At 41.1% G+C, this 15951-nt stretch overlaps 1 protein-coding gene and 1 long non-coding RNA gene across 3 annotated transcripts in view; one reads left to right on the top strand and one right to left on the bottom strand.

Annotated features, from left to right (window-relative positions):
- The window catches only part of LOC132095595 (NACHT, LRR and PYD domains-containing protein 12-like), a 594505-nt gene that overhangs the window by 31620 nt on the left and 546934 nt on the right, over positions 1 to 15951 (top strand). For both annotated transcript variants that reach the window (XM_059500733.1, XM_059500734.1), the window contains exons 7-8: positions 302 to 475; positions 15522 to 15695. In XM_059500733.1, coding sequence (XP_059356716.1) covers positions 302 to 475; positions 15522 to 15695 — 348 coding nt within the window. The remainder of the gene's footprint in view (positions 1 to 301; positions 476 to 15521; positions 15696 to 15951) is intronic.
- On the bottom strand, positions 11517 to 12443 carry LOC132095610 (uncharacterized). Its single transcript, XR_009422471.1, has 3 exons — positions 12374 to 12443; positions 12225 to 12285; positions 11517 to 12145 (listed from the first exon to the last, which is right to left on the bottom strand). It is a non-coding gene; the product is annotated as an uncharacterized LOC132095610 (long non-coding RNA).

The raw sequence follows: 15951 nt of genomic DNA, 5'->3' as shown, positions 1-15951 counted from the left end.
CTGTTGTTTCGTCAGTCTGGCTTCAATAAAAGCAGCGACTCAGTTTTGTGTTTCTGAAACTTACAGGATGTTTTATAGTACAGTGTCCTTATGTCAAAAGATCATGACCCCTTTAAAGTACTATTGTGCAACAAAGGAATATTATTTATCTTAAATCAGACTCATGTTTTCGTTCTGAGACATTTTAGATCTCAGTCCAGTGATTCATCACACATTGATTTGTTCTTTCTCTTTACTAATGGATTCACAGCTAAACTGATCTGATCTGAGAGAGTGAAGAGTGTGTCATTGTTCTCTACAGGTTGAGATATTGTGACGTCACAGATGAAGGTTGTTCTGCTCTGACTTCAGCTCTGAGATCAAACCCCTCACACCTGAGAGAACTGGATCTGTCTAGGAATAAAATAAGAGATTTGGGAGTGAAGCATCTCTGTGCTGTACTGGAGGATCCTCGCTGTAAACTGAAGAAACTGTGGTAAGATTATATATGACACACTGTAAAATATTTGTGAAGTGAAAAACAAATCACCCAGAAAGCCAGAAAACACAATAGCTGTATCAAGAGACAGAGATACAGAAAGTAAAACATTGTGTGTCTTTGTTTCTTGTTCATGTGTGGACTTCTGTGTTCATGTTAAAGCTGTTTCTGCATTAGCAACACCTTTAAATGGATTCTGTTACACTAAGTGCTAATAGCTCGTCTTGTTAGCAAAGGCTTGACTGTTAGCAGACAAAATGACTAAAGAAACCAGTCAGATAAGTGAGAGAGTAAGAACAGTGGGCTTTTGAGGAGACCGACCCGAGTACAAATCTGCATTTCTTCTCATTTACTCCAGTGTATATTAGCTCAGAGAGGTGTTTATATTAAAGAAAACATAAGAAAATATTCAAAACATGGAAATAAAACGTCTAACATGTATGTAATTAAATATATATGTGTTGTCCTCGTGTTGATCAGATGTTCTGGAGAATCAATCACATGCAGCTCATATTGTTCCCAAACTCAGAAGCGTGAGTCTCTTCCTGCAGCTTCAAGAACAGCTTTACTGATCAGCAGCTTCAGTGTGATTAGGAGCAGGTGTAGGGGGCTTTAGGAAGAGACACAAGGAAGGACACTAGAAGACACCATCTGTTTATAATCAACAGAATCAGAGAAAGAATATGTTATTACCTACTGTTCTGTAAAGCACTGCAGTACATTGAGGTGTGAGTACTATCTGCAAGTATGAATAATATCTCACAGTGTAGGTGACTCTCTCTCTCTCACACACACACACACACTCTCTCTCTCTCTCTCTCTCTCTCTCTCTCTCTCTCTCTCTCTCACACACACACTCTCTCTCTCTCTCTCTCTCTCTCTCTCTCTCTCTCTCTCTCACACACACACACACACACACTCTCTCTCTCTCTCTCTCTCTCTCTCTCTCTCTCTCTCTCTCTCTCACACACACACACACACACTCTCTCTCTCTCACACACACACACACACACACACACACACACTCTCTCTCTCTCTCTCTCTCTCTCTCTCTCTCTCTCTCTCTCTCTCTCTCTCTCTCAAACACACACACACACATACACACACACTCTCTCTCTCTCTCAAACACACACACACACACACACACCCCACTACTCTGTACATATTAATACAGATCAATATAAAGCTCAGCTGTGTAATGAATTGTGTGAGTTAACATAAGACAGACTATTTGCAGGGATGTGATGTTCGTGTCAGAGTTTATATAGACTGTAGTGTGAGGCGCTCCATGTCTGCTGTTACTGTACTGTTTCTGGTTCTGATTCACTGTTAGTGCTGCGCTTGGTTTGAGACGCTTTAATTTACATTTGGGAACACAACATTCATCATTAGAAACATTTATAAATCTGTTGTTGTTTACAAAGAAGTTTCAGTGTCACATAATCCTTCAGAAATCATTCAGATTTACTGCTCAAGAAACATTTCTGATTATTATCAATGTTAGAAACAGTTTTGCTGCTTAATATTTTTGTGGAAACTATGATACCACTCCAACATTTGTAAAAGATTTAAAAAAAGAGAGAAATTAATAATTTTATTCATAATTCATGAAAGCGACAAAAAGTGAGTGAAGGCATTTAAAATGATTTATATTTAATAAATACATTAACCAATTTAATTAATATATTGATTAATGCAAATAAATGCTGTTCATTAAACTTTATATTTATCAAAAATTAAGTGCATCATCATTTCCACACAAAATATGAAGTAGCAAAATGTTCAACATTGATAATAAACAGAAATGTTTCTTGAGATTAAAATAAATTGTAATGATTTCTAAAAGATCATGTGACACTGAAAACTGGAATAATGATGAAGAACATTCTGCTTTGCAGAAACACAGGAATAACATTAGATTTTATATTAAAATTGAAAACATTTTTTTTTTGTATTTGTAATAATATTTCACAATATTTATTTTATTTTACTTTATTTAGATCAAATAAATTCAGCCTTGATGAGCAGAAGATAGTTTGTAGCTCTGCCACATAAGAGATATACGTTTATAAAGCTGTTGATTAAATGTTAATGTGATTGTTGATGTGGCACAGCTGTTATTTATGTTTCTTTAGGCTTGTTTGAGATGTGCCTTGGCTCTTGTGAAATGTAGGCGGCTGCAGTAAGGGGAGGGGTCAAAAAATACCTTTAAAGTCGGACACTTCCTGAATCTCACTGTTTTGTCGCCTGCAAACGTCAGCAATGGAGGAGATCGCGTTCACGTTTTTTATCGCAGACGAAGAAGACTTACAGGTTGCTCACGTGACATCTACGTCATCAAGCTCAGTTTGAGTCTGAGCAGTACGCTCGACCCCCAGGAAGTGCGTGCTTCTATTCGACTTCACTCGTCTCCGTTGAATCCAATGGGGTCGCTGTGTCCATTTCTTTTTTTTTTTTTTTTTTTTTTGACTTTTTTTTTTTTTTTTTTTTATTGAACAATGTCATGTACAAACAACATGGCAGCAAAAATATATAATTACATAGTAACAGTAGAATCAGGTGCATAATTGCATTACCAAAAATGAATAAATAGACAAATAAAATAATAAGTAAAAAAAAAAAAAAAAAAGGCTAGGGTTTACTTTTCAAGTCATATTCTTCTATTATAGCAAAAAGTTTTTTAGCATTTTTACTTTTCATCATTTTAAGGGAATTTGTATAAGAAAGAAACTCATTGTGATATACACAGAATTTAGGGTTCACTTTCAAGTATTTAGATTTGTGTATATAGAATTTAACTAGAATAAGGATGTTATTAACCAAAAAATCGTCTTTGTTGCTTTCCAAGACGAGTCCATAAATAATGTCCTTGTGAGAGAAGACTTCAAGATGAGGAATCTTTGGATATAGCCAGTCATGAATATCAAGCCATAAAGCCTCTACAAACATACAATGAAAAAATAAATGATCTGTAGTTTCAATATTATCACAAAAAACACAATTACTAGTTTCAAAACCAAATCTTCGCTGTACAAATTCACTGGATGGATATACACCATTTATAATTTTAAAATGGACTTCCTTAGCTTTGGGAGATAAAGGAAATTTTAAGTAAGTTGTTCGTAACCTGTGAATATTTTTTTTTTTGAGAAGAACTGTGAAATCAAGTTTCTATAGGGTACTATGGGAAATAAGATGTTATCAAACATATTTCTAATAGTTTTGTTTGGAAGTTTAATTTCTTTAAAATCTACACCTTCAACTAAAAGTAATGGGAGACAACAAATGGGAGGATTCGTTGTTGAAAGGTATGCTTGAACCAAACACATGAAAGCATTGGGGATAGTTTTAATCATAGAGCTAAACGCATTCTGACTACAGGTTATATCATATTTGAGACAGAAGTTATTATGTGATAAAAAATAACCTCTACTATCGATTAAATGAACCACCGACCATATTCCTTTCTCCATCCACTCCTTTTTATACAGTGATTTGTTTCTTATTGTGATATATCTATTATTCCACATTGGGGTTTTGTGAGGTGTAAAATTATGGTTGTATAAGAGCTTCCAGTACAACAAGACTTGTTGGTGAAACTTGGATAGTTTGATAGGGAGACGCTGGGGAATGAAATCACATCTAAGTAAAAATTCGATCCCTCCAATTTTCTTAAATATTTCTCTGGGGATGTGAAACCAAAGGTTATCATTATTAAGGAAGGATTTCAACCAGTTAATTTTAAGAGTTCCATTTATGAAATCAAAATCAATGGCTTGTAGACCTCCATCTTTGAATTCTTTAGTCAACTCTGCTCTTTTAATGTAATGAGCTTTCTTTCTCCAGATATAATCAAAATTAATCTGATTCCATCCATCCATCCATCCATCTTCTACCGCTTATCCGGGGCCAGGTCGCGGGGGCAGCAGTCTAAGCAGAGAACCCCAGACTTCCCTCTCCCTAGACACTTCCTCCAGCTCTTCTGGGGGGACACCGAGGCGTTCCCAGGCCAGCCGGGAGACATAGTCTCTCCAGCGTGTCCTAGGTCTCCCCCGGGGTCTCCTCCCAGTGGGATGTGCCCGGAACACCTTCCCGGGAAGGCGTCCAGGAGGCATCCGGAACAGATGCCCGAGCCACCTCAGCTGACCCCTCTCGATGTGGAGGAGCAGCGGCTCTACTCTGAGCTCCTCCCGGGTGACTGAGCTTCTCACCCTATCTCTAAGGGATCGCCCAGCCACCCTGCGGAGAAAGCACATTTCGGCCGCCTGTATCCGGGATCTTGTCCTTTCGGTCATGACCCAAAGCTCATGACCATAGGTGAGAGTAGGAACGTAGATTGACCGGTAAATCGAGAGTCAATCTACGCTCTTTCTTCACCACGACAGACCGGTACATCGACCGCATTACTGCAGAAGCTGCACCGATCCGTCTGTCAATCTCCCGTTCCATCCTTCCCTCACTCGTGAACAAGACCCCAAGATACTTAAACTCCTCCACTTGAGGCAGGAACTCTCCACCAACCTGAAGTGGGCAAGCCACCCTTTTCCGACTGAGGACCATGGCCTCGGATTTGGAGGTGCTGATTCTCATCCCAGCCGCTTCACACTCGGCTGCAAACCGTCCCAGTGCATGCTGAAGGTCCTGGCCTGATGAGGCCAACACGACAACATCATCCGCAAAGAGCAGAGACGAAATCGTGTTGTCACCAAACCTGACCCCCTCCGGCCCCTGGCTGCGCCTAGAAATTCTGTCCATAAAAATCATGAACAGAACCGGCGACAAAGGGCAGCCCTGCCGGAGTCCAACACGCACCGGGAACAAGTCTGACTTACAGCTGGCAATACGAACCAAGCTCCTGCTCCGTTCGTACAGGGACCGGATAGCCCTTAGCAAAGGGCCCCGGACCCCATACTCCCGGAGAACCCTCCACAGGCCGCCGCGAGGGACACAGTCGAATGCCTTCTTCAAATCCACAAAGCACATGTGGACTGGTTGGGCATACTCCCATGAACCCTCCAGCACCCTGTAGAGGGTATAGAGCTGGTCCAGTGTTCCACGGCCTGGACGAAAACCACACTGTTCCTCCTGAATCCGAGGTTCTACTATCGGCCGGATTCTCCTCTCCAGTACCCTGGCATAGACTTTCCCAGGGAGGCTGAGAAGTGTGATCCCCCTGTAGTTGGAACACACCCTCCGGTCCCCCTTCTTAAAAAGAGGGACCACCACCCCGGTCTGCCATCCCAGAGGCACCGTCCCCGACTGCCACGCGATGCTGCAGAGGCGTGTCAGCCAAGACAGCCCCACAACATCCAGAGACTTGAGGTACTCAGGGCGGATCTCATCCACCCCCGGTGCCTTGCCACCGAGGAGTTTCTTGACTACCTCGGTGACTTCAGCTTGGGTTATGGACAAGTCCACATCTGAGCCCTCAGCCTCTGCTTCCTCAATGGAAGACGTGACAGCGGGATTGAGGAGATCCTCGAAGTATTCCTTCCACCGTCCAACGACATCCCCAGTTGAGGTCAACAGCTCCCCACCTCTACTGTAAACAGCGTTGGTAGGGCACTGCTTCCCTCTCCTGAGGCGCCGGACGGTTTGCCAGAATCTCTTCGAGGCTGACCGATAGTCCTTCTCCATGGCCTCACCGAACTCCTCCCAGGCCCGAGTTTTTGCCTCCACAACCACCCGGGCTGTAGTCCGCTTGGCCTGCCGGTACCTGTCAGCTGCCTCTGGAGTCCCACAAGCCAACCAGGCCCGATAGGACTCCTTCTTCAGCTTGACGGCATCCCTTACTTCCGGTGTCCACCACCGGGTTCGGGGATTGCCGCCTCGACAGGCACAGGAAACCTTACGGCCACAGCTCCGAGCGGCCGCTTCGACAATGGAGGTGGAGAACATGGTCCACTCGGACTCAATATCTCCAGCCTCCCTCGGGATCCGGTCGAAGCTCTGCCGGAGGTGGGAGTTGAAGATCTCTCTGACAGGAGACTCGGCCAAACGTTCCCAGCAGACCCTCACAGTACGTTTGGGTCTGCCGAGTCTGTCCAGCTTCCTCCCCCGCCATCGGATCCAACTCACCACCAGGTGGTGGTCGGTTGACAGCTCCGCCCCTCTCTTCACCCGAGTGTCCAAGACATACGGCCGGAGGTCGGATGAAACGACCACAAAGTCAATCATCGACCTACGGCCTAGGGTGTCCTGGTGCCACGTGTACTGATGGACACCCTTATGCTTGAACATGGTGTTCGTTATGGACAAGCTGTAACTAGCACAGAAGTCCAATAACTGAACACCGCTCGGGTTCAGATCAGGGGGGCCGTTCCTCCCAATCACGCCCCTCCAGGTGTCACTGTCGTTGCCCACGTGGGCGTTGAAGTCCCCCAGTAAAACGACGGAGTCCCCAGTCGAAGCACTTTCCAGCACCCCTCCCAGAGACTCCAAGAAGGCTGGGTACTCTGCATTGCCGTTCGGCCCGTAGGCACAAACGACAGTGAGAGACCTATCCCTGACCCGAAGGCACAGGGAAGCGACCCTCTCGTTCACCGGGGTAAACTCCAACACATGGCAGCTGAGCTGGGGGGCTATAAGCAAACCCACACCAGCCCGCCGCCTCTCACCTTGGGCAACTCCAGAGTGGTGAAGAGTCCATCCTCTCTCGAGGAGTGTGGTACCAGAGCCCAAGCTGTGCGTAGAGGTGAGTCCGACTATCGCTAGTCGGAACCTCTCTACCTCACGCACAATCTCGGGCTCCTTCCCCGCCAGTGAGGTGACGTTCCACGTCCCTAGAGCTAGTTTCCGTGTCCAGGGATCGGGCTGTCGAGGCCCCCGCCTTCGACTGCCACCCGATTGTCTAAGCACCGGCCCCTTACGGTCCCTCCTGTAGGTGGTGAGCCCACGGGAAGGCGGCCCCACGTCGCTCCTTCGGGCTGAGCCCGGCCGGACCCCGTGGGGGGAGGCCCGGCCACCAGGCGCTCGCATACGAGCCCCAACCCCGGGCCTGGCTCCAGGGTGGGGCCCCGGCTGCGCCATACCGGGCGACGTCACGGTCCTTTGATTTATTCTTCTCATAAGGGGTTTTGAACCGCTCTTAGTCTGACCCGTCGCCTAGGACCTGTTTGCCTTGGGAGACCCTACCAGGGGCATATAGCCCCGGACAACATAGCTCCTAGGGTCATTCGGGTACTCAAACCCCTCCACCACGTTAAGGTGGCAGTTCAAGGAGGGGAATTAATCTGATTAATTTTTTTAATCACTTTATTTGGTATCGATAATGAGTATGCAGGGTAGATACATCTAGATAAACTATCCATTTTGGTTAAAAAAATTCTTCCCAATAAACTAATATCTCTCAATAACCATAAATTAAGTTTGGATTGACAATTTTCAACTACTTTCCACAGATTCAGATTTTCACATTCCATTATATCTTTAGAAAGATATATTCCTAAATATTTCACTATAGATTTAATAGGGATGTTATAGGCCTCGGTTAACTGGCATTGATGAACTGGCATCAACTCACACTTTTGCAAACTTAATTCTAAGCCAGAAGCTTTAGAAAAGATTTGGATATTTTGCAGGATTTTGGGGACTTCCGAAAGCTGCTTCATAAAGATAGTAGTGTCATCAGCTAACTGGCTTATGAGAACTGGATGCCCAAACACCTCTAATGGAGCTATATTTGAATGCTTAAGAAAGATAGAAAGCAGCTCTGTGGTTATTATAAAGAGAAATGGGGATAAGGGGCAACCCTGTTTAACTCCACGTTTGATAGAGAATCGGGGTGAAGTACCTCCTGATAAAGAAATTGAACTATTTGAATTTTCATAAAGGGATTCAATTATGTTTCTAAATTTCTCTCCAAAACCAAATAATCTTAAACTATTCAAAATAAATGGGTGTTCAATTGAATCAAATGCCTTAAAGAAATCAAGAAATAAAATAAAACCATCATCATCAATAAGATGTCTATAATCTAAAATATCCAGAACTAACCGAATATTGTTATGGATAGATCTTCCTTTCATAAAACCTGATTGAGAGTCGCTTATAATTTTATGTAGGATTTTTTTCAGTCTGCTAGCGTAGACAGTGGTTGCAATTTTGTAATCGGTGTTTAATAGAGTAATGGGCCTAAAATTATTTAACAATTTGGAGTCCTTATCAGGTTTAGGGATTAAAGTTATTACACCTTGTTTCATTGTAAGGGGGAATGTCATATTATCTATAGCTTCTTTTAACATGAGAGAAAAAGGATCTTTCAGTAAACCCCAAAAGTGTTTATAGAAATTGGCTGTGAAACCATCGCTGCCTGGAGATTTATTTACAGACAAACTGTCTACAGCTTTATCCAGCTCATCAGAGGTAATATCAGCATCACATAGCAGTGCATACTCATCATCTATCCGGGGAATCAGATCTTTAATATGGTTGAAAAAAGATTCGGCATTATCTGAGGAAAAGGTTGAGGAATATAATTTTTTATAGAAAGAGACAGCTTCCTTAGCAATCAAAGATCGGTCTGTGACTACATTACCATTAATTAATAATGCTTTAATAGCAAGTCTCTCCTGCCTTCTTTTTTCTAGACGACAGAAATAAGCGGTACTTTTCTCCCCTTCCTCAATCCACTTTGCCCTAGATCTTATGAAGGCTCCTTCAGCTTTTTGAAGATAGATATCATCCAGTTTAGATAGTAGACATTGTAATATCCGTTTATCAGTATCGGTAAGTGATGTTCTGTTATAATATTCGTTTATTTCCTTAATGACGGTCATTTCTGTTAATTTGTTATTTCTATTAAGGGATTTTCCAAAATGAATAGAAAATTGTCTCATTTTAAATTTAAGGAATTCCCACTTAGCAACATAGGACATTATTGAATCATCGTTCATAACCTTAGAAATTATGTTTTTAATACCATCCTGAAATGATTGGCATTTTAATAGATAAGAATTAAATTTCCAATACCCCTTATTATTGCCTCTAACGCCAGAAGGATTGATAAGCAATTTAATAACAGAGTGATCTGTGAGAGGTGCTGCTGACATACAACAATCAGAAACAATATTTATGATAGAGAAGGAGATTAACCAGAAATCTATTCTTGACTTTGCTGTATTATTTGGTTTAAACCAAGAATATTGTTCAACATTCGGATGTTTGATACGCCAGGGATCTAATAAGTTGTGTTTGCGACAGAAATCAGACAGAGTAGGGTTATAAGAACTATATTGACATTTGGGAGGATATCTATCAAGCCATTCATCATATACCATGTTAAAGTCACCCCCCATAATAATGTTAGCAGTTGGATAGAAAACTTTAAGGCCATCTATGACGTCTGACACATCTGAAATTAATTGTCTGTTTTGAACTAGATTATTATATCCATAAACATTTATTAGAATGATATACTGGTCATCAATGGTCAAAACACAAAGTAACCAGTGACCGTTATTGCTACCCTTAGATGTCACTACTTTACCAAGTGAGTTGCAGAACAAAATAGCTAATCCAGCAGATTTAGTTGAACCATGGTCAAAAAGAATTTTGTCTCCCCATTGGTTTACCCAAAATTTCTCATCCTCAGGTTTTGAATGAGTTTCTTGTAATAAAATAAAATTTGCTTTTTCACCCTTACAAAACAAAAAAAATACAGACTTTCTCTTAATGTTATCCCTTAATCCCCTAGCGTTAAGTGAAATACCTGAAAAACAAATATTCATAATACACAAATAAACAAACAAATGTAAATAGATGCAGTCCTAGTCCAACAGGCTATATAAAATGAAGCCAGGAAAGGCAACAAATGAAAACCCTGAAAACGGGCGCAGTCCCTTAAATTCCTTTTCAATAACTGTGTAACTGTTATCCATTCAGATTTTTGTCCACAAAAAACAGACGGAAAACCATTTGTATATTTAACGCAACAGGCCCTCGTCAGTACACTCTGGTATACCTCATGTCATGATCTCAAGTGATTCTCTGTCCGTTGATGTATCCAGCACCACCTCTGTAGTACGCACGTTTGCCGGCTGCTCTCGCTTGCTGTATCTTTGGCCACAACGCCGCCGGCAGATCCCTATCAGCCTTACAGAAATCTTCCAGGAAGCCGATTCCAAGATCTTTACATATGGTGAGGTCTTTGGTCATCCGCCACAACGCATCTCGGTGTATTCTTTGATTGAATTGAATAATAACGTGCCTTGTTTTATTTTCTTCACGTCTTCCCACACGGTGGACTGTATCAACGATGTAGTTGATGTTCGGGGACCATGACGGGGAGATTTTCACCAGCAAGTCGGTAACCACCATGCGTATATCTTCTCCTTCCTTTTCTTTTATTCCACGAATTCTGAGATTCCAGCGGCGCTTGTACCGTTCTAGTTCTAAGATCCGTTCCCTTAGCTCTTCGTTATCTTTCTTTAACACCGAAACTTCTCGACCAGTAGTTTGCAACTGGGATTTACAGTCTTTAATTTCTGCTGCATTAAACTCAACCGTCTACACAATACTAGCTAGCATTGCAGCATTTTGCTGAAGTTGAGAGCCAAATGAGTCAACTTTATCGGTTAGATGCTTAATAGCATCCAAGATAGCATTCATGCTCTCTTTACCTTCTGACCCAGTGTCTTTCTTCTTAGCTGCTGGAGGATTCTTCATCTGTGAAAAGGGGTCTTTCCTTTTAGTCTTTTCAGTGGAGTCTTCCATTCTTACAGCATATTCATGGTCCATTGCCTCGCTGCAGCGGGTTAGAGTAGAACTCTTTTTCGACGTCATGGTGCACTTATTTTCAAATACTAACAGTATTGAGGGCATAAAATATTAACAGTTAGAGGGCATAAAGTTAAATAAAATGGCAAAATAATAACGAATGGATTACAGAACGCAAATAAATACTGGGACTATCTCACAGAGCTCAGAACACGAGATGCACCTGGTCCGCCATCTTGCCCGGAACCGCTGTGTCCCTTTCTTTTACTGTCTATGAGACACAAGCACAGAACCGGAAGTGAGGGTCGAAGTTTACTGCCGAGTAGCGCCACTTAAGGTTTTGGAGCTTTTATTACACACGAAACGTCATACTTTGTTATAATGATGCATTAAGGTATGGTTACAGTAAAATAAGCATTTTAAAACATGAATCTTGTGTAATATAATTGTATAGTTATCCGTTTCATTGTATTTTGAGAGTTCCTTCCTGATCATGCTGTTGAAAAAAGTAATGCTTGAAACTTATGTTGGGTTTTTATATAAAACATCCTTTATTTTTTCAAGAACATATGTGCAGCATGCATTTTTTTATTTCAAAAATATAAAAAAAATGAAATTGAAAAAAAAAGAAGCCAACGATTCTTTTAATCATTTTAAAAGAAAGAAAAATGTAAATAAACTTCAAAATATGTCAAATGCAGAATTTACTCTGAGGCCCATTTTGTTATGGCATTCTTGCAAAAAAACCTCCATGTCATCCCTGAGCTCAAACTGAAACACAAAGGGCTCTTTTGAATCTTCCGTCTCTTCCCGGAGATTGTTGAGGGCTTTTTCCTTCTGAGCTTCATCCATTCGGATGAAAAGAGGCTCCTCCACTGGACCCTTGAACAGATGGCTGTTGGAATGGAGCCATTCCAGAGCTTTATTCATGTGCCAGATTATTGGGTGCTCCTTTATTACAGAAAGTTAAATATTTCTTATAAATGTTAAGATATATTATAATTATAAATATAATTATATATATACACACTGCTTCACTGCTGCTAAGTGTAGCTTGTTCTCTTCTTTCGAGTCTTGTAGGGATTTCTGCACTGGAATATCCATATCTTGATTCATTTAAAATTAATCATAAGAGGGTAAAAATGTAACAGTGGGCTGGAGTAAATGTCCAGTATCTACCTTTCAGAGAAACCCCCAAAGTTTTCTAGAAGAAATAGACTACCACCTCCGAATGTTTGGAAAGTCGCAACGGAAGACAAAAATAGTAAAATCTTGATATTTTACTATTTTTGAAAATCAAACCAGAATATCTCACCATCAACATGAAGTCTCCACAATCAACACCCCCAATCTGTTGTGGGATATCCTGAAAAAAAAGGTAATTAAGGGTTTAACACTTCAGTCCAATCTTTAGCCGACTTCTTTATAACCAAACTTGTTTTTCAGTAGCAGCCATTTGCCAGGTGAAATGCTGCATTTTTTGGATTAATTTTATTTTTTGGCCATTTACAACACGCAAAAATTAATCAAACCATCCGTAGATTTTTTTTTTATATACAATAGAGTATGACTACATATTCATGCTTCAATAAGATGATAAATCCTAACACAAATTAAACATTTAATAGATAAAGGCTGAACTTTTGCGATAATTTTTTACAACATGTCCAAAAAATTAGACAACTCACCGTGCTCTCCGCCATGCTTTTGTCTTAAGACAACTCCGCCCTCACTTCAGTTTTTTTTTTTTCGCAGGTGCTGCTGTGCTAGATCATTTAGGCTAAAGGGGAGCTGCGCAGTTATATATATATATATATATATATATATATATATATATAGAGATGCATGCCGCATTTAATGCACGAGACAAAGCCAACACATATGTTGTCACTCCCCACGACTAGTTTAAAATGTTTCCATACCTCCGATTTTCCTCCAAACTTGCTCAAAGCTAATTCTCCTGTTTTAATTTTTTCGTTGCTTCTTCAAGCTCCATGTTGCACTTAATCTACTGAATAGTACAGCACGCACAGCAGGTGTGATGCATCACGCATGCGAGACTGTGAGTGGACGAGACGCTGCGCATGACACATGACGTGCTTTATAAAGGGCCCGACCCGACCCGGCCCGAGGACGGGCTCGGGCAGAGAATCTAAGCTCTACTGCGGGTCTGCAGCTGGATAGATCTCGCTGTATTTTGCTGTGACTTTGAGTTGCTTCCTCGTGGAAATAACCGCTGCCATTGGATTATTTTACAGAGGACTTCGTCACAGGACAGCGCTGTTCTCAACGTGCTCCCGGATTCCAAATATTGCACTAGTGATGGGAAGTTCGGCTCTTTTCAGAGAGCCAGCTCTTTTGGCTCAGCTCCCAAAGAAGAGCCGGCTCTTTCGACTCCTGAATGGCTCTTAATTTAGGATTTTTTGTAGGGCTATGTTTTCCCATAACTTTGCAAAAATTAATTAACACAGTCTCCCCTCCATTAACGTTGTTAAGACTCGTTAACTTGCCGTGGAGTGCCGCTTCACTTCATCCCCCTCTTTATTTTTTTACATAATGTTATGATCCCATATACTCACATCTGATTGGCCGCGGTGCGATTGCTGACCAATCAAAACAAAGTTCTGCCTTGAGGTAAGCAGCCAAAGGAAAAAAAACTGGGAGCCGGCTCGCATCGCTCTTCTGATTCACTACAAAGCATCGGCTCTCAGAGACGCATCTTTTGCTCATGACCCATCACTATATTGCACCGGTGAGACCGAACCGAACACACACGTGTATATATATACCATTGGACTTCCAATAGCATTACTCACTCACCCTCATACATTTATTGTATATATTGTGTATATCTAGTATTTTCTCTCTCTTCTTGTATAATACACGCTGGGTTGGCCTTCATTCTTTATTGCGGTGGTTATTTATAGTTCCTGCATTCCCTCAAACCCCACTATTAAGAGGTAACCGAAAAGTTTATTTGTGTAGCCAGCTTATTTTAGGCCGAGCGTTACAAGCAGTGTTGTGCAAGTTACTTCCAAACTGTAATAGATTATAGATTACTTGTTACTGTCATTTAAAAGTAACTCCTTCCATTACAATATTACTGTCTCAGAATTGTAATGTGTTACATGACTCCAGTATTACTTTTGAGTTACTTTCACCAAAATAACTACAGAAATAGAACTTAACATTCTGAAATGTCAAAATGTACTGCAGAGCATTTTACCTCCAGTAGAGGAGTAGCATAATGACTGTGGGCGATCCAGGATACTAACAATAGAGCTTATAATCGGCAAAGTGAAGGATCAAGACAACACAAGACAGGATGACAGCCAGAATCACAAACGATCCAAGTCTGTTACAAGTATGGTAGAGGTAAAGAGATTATCTGGCAATATCTGTGAATTGATTGGGTCTGTTCATATTAGACACAACAGCACTATATGTAAACTCTAATGCCATATGCAATTGTAAAATGACACGATGCGCACACACCCATCTCTTGAATGTACAGTCTTCTACTATCTTCACTCATTAGCCTATTTTCCACTGTCCAGTGTGAGCCGAGGCTAACAGCGAGCCGGACAGAGCTAATAGCCTCGGACCTCGAGCACAGAGGACGAGATCATTCTGTGTCATGACAGTATGCTCACACACTCCTGTAAACCCCGTCCTAAACACACCTTCACTGGACTACGTCACACAATACAGAGTTACACCAGGGAGAGAGAGATGAATGAAAAAACATCACTAAACAAATATATCAGAAGCTGACGTTTAGTCTTTATTTCCAAACGTGGACACCACACGCAGCTATTGACTGACCACAAACAGGAAATGGAACTAATTTGCTGCATCTTTGATTCGTTAATGTCTTGCTGTTTTATTCTTTTCTCTTTTCTTTGAACAATTAAATTTCGGGCTAAAAGTGTGTTTTAACGCAAGCGTTACTGAACAAGTACAGAGTAAAATATTACTGAAAATTGATTAGTAATGCCTTACAATACTGCGTTACAGCAAAAAGTAATGTTACTGTAATGGGTTACTCCCAACACTGGTTACAAGTTATTTCAAAATCATTAATTGTAATGTTTCCAATCACATGCCTGTATTTGGTTAAAAATCCTGACAGAGTAATAAAGAATTTTAATTTTATTTTTGAATGAGGTTTTAAATGATTTATGATCATGTTTTTTTGCTCTTTGTCATTTTAAATCTCAGTCCAGTGATTCATCACACATTGATTTGTTCTTTCTCTTTACTAATGGATTCACAGCTAAACTGATCTGATCTGAGAGAGTGAAGAGTGTGTCATTGTTCTCTACAGGTTGTGGGATTGTGGTGTCACAGATGAAGGTTGTTCTGCTCTGACTTCAGCTCTGAGATCAAACCCCTCACACCTGAGAGAACTGGATCTGTCTGGGAATAAAATAAGAGATTTGGGAGTGAAGCATCTCTGTGCTGGACTGGAGGATCCTCGCTGTAAACTGGAGAAACTGTGGTAAGATTATATATGACACACTGTAAAATATCTGTGAAGTGAAAAACAAATCACCCAGAAATCCAGAAAACACAATGACAAGTCAGACAAAATGTAAAAAATTAGCTATTGTTTGTGAATGTAATACTTCCTACTGATTGGATGAGACTAGGGGTGTCGTGATATACCGATATTGACGATAACCGTGATATTCAAAGCAACAATTATCGATTTTGTGTTAATTTAGTGTGTGACGGTATATCGTAATATTTAAAAT

This window comes from Carassius carassius, chromosome 19 (genome assembly GCF_963082965.1).
Source record: "Carassius carassius chromosome 19, fCarCar2.1, whole genome shotgun sequence".
NCBI lineage: Eukaryota > Metazoa > Chordata > Actinopteri > Cypriniformes > Cyprinidae > Carassius > Carassius carassius.
Note: the sequence above shows the minus strand (reverse complement) of the source record. Positions and strands in the feature narration are given on the sequence as shown.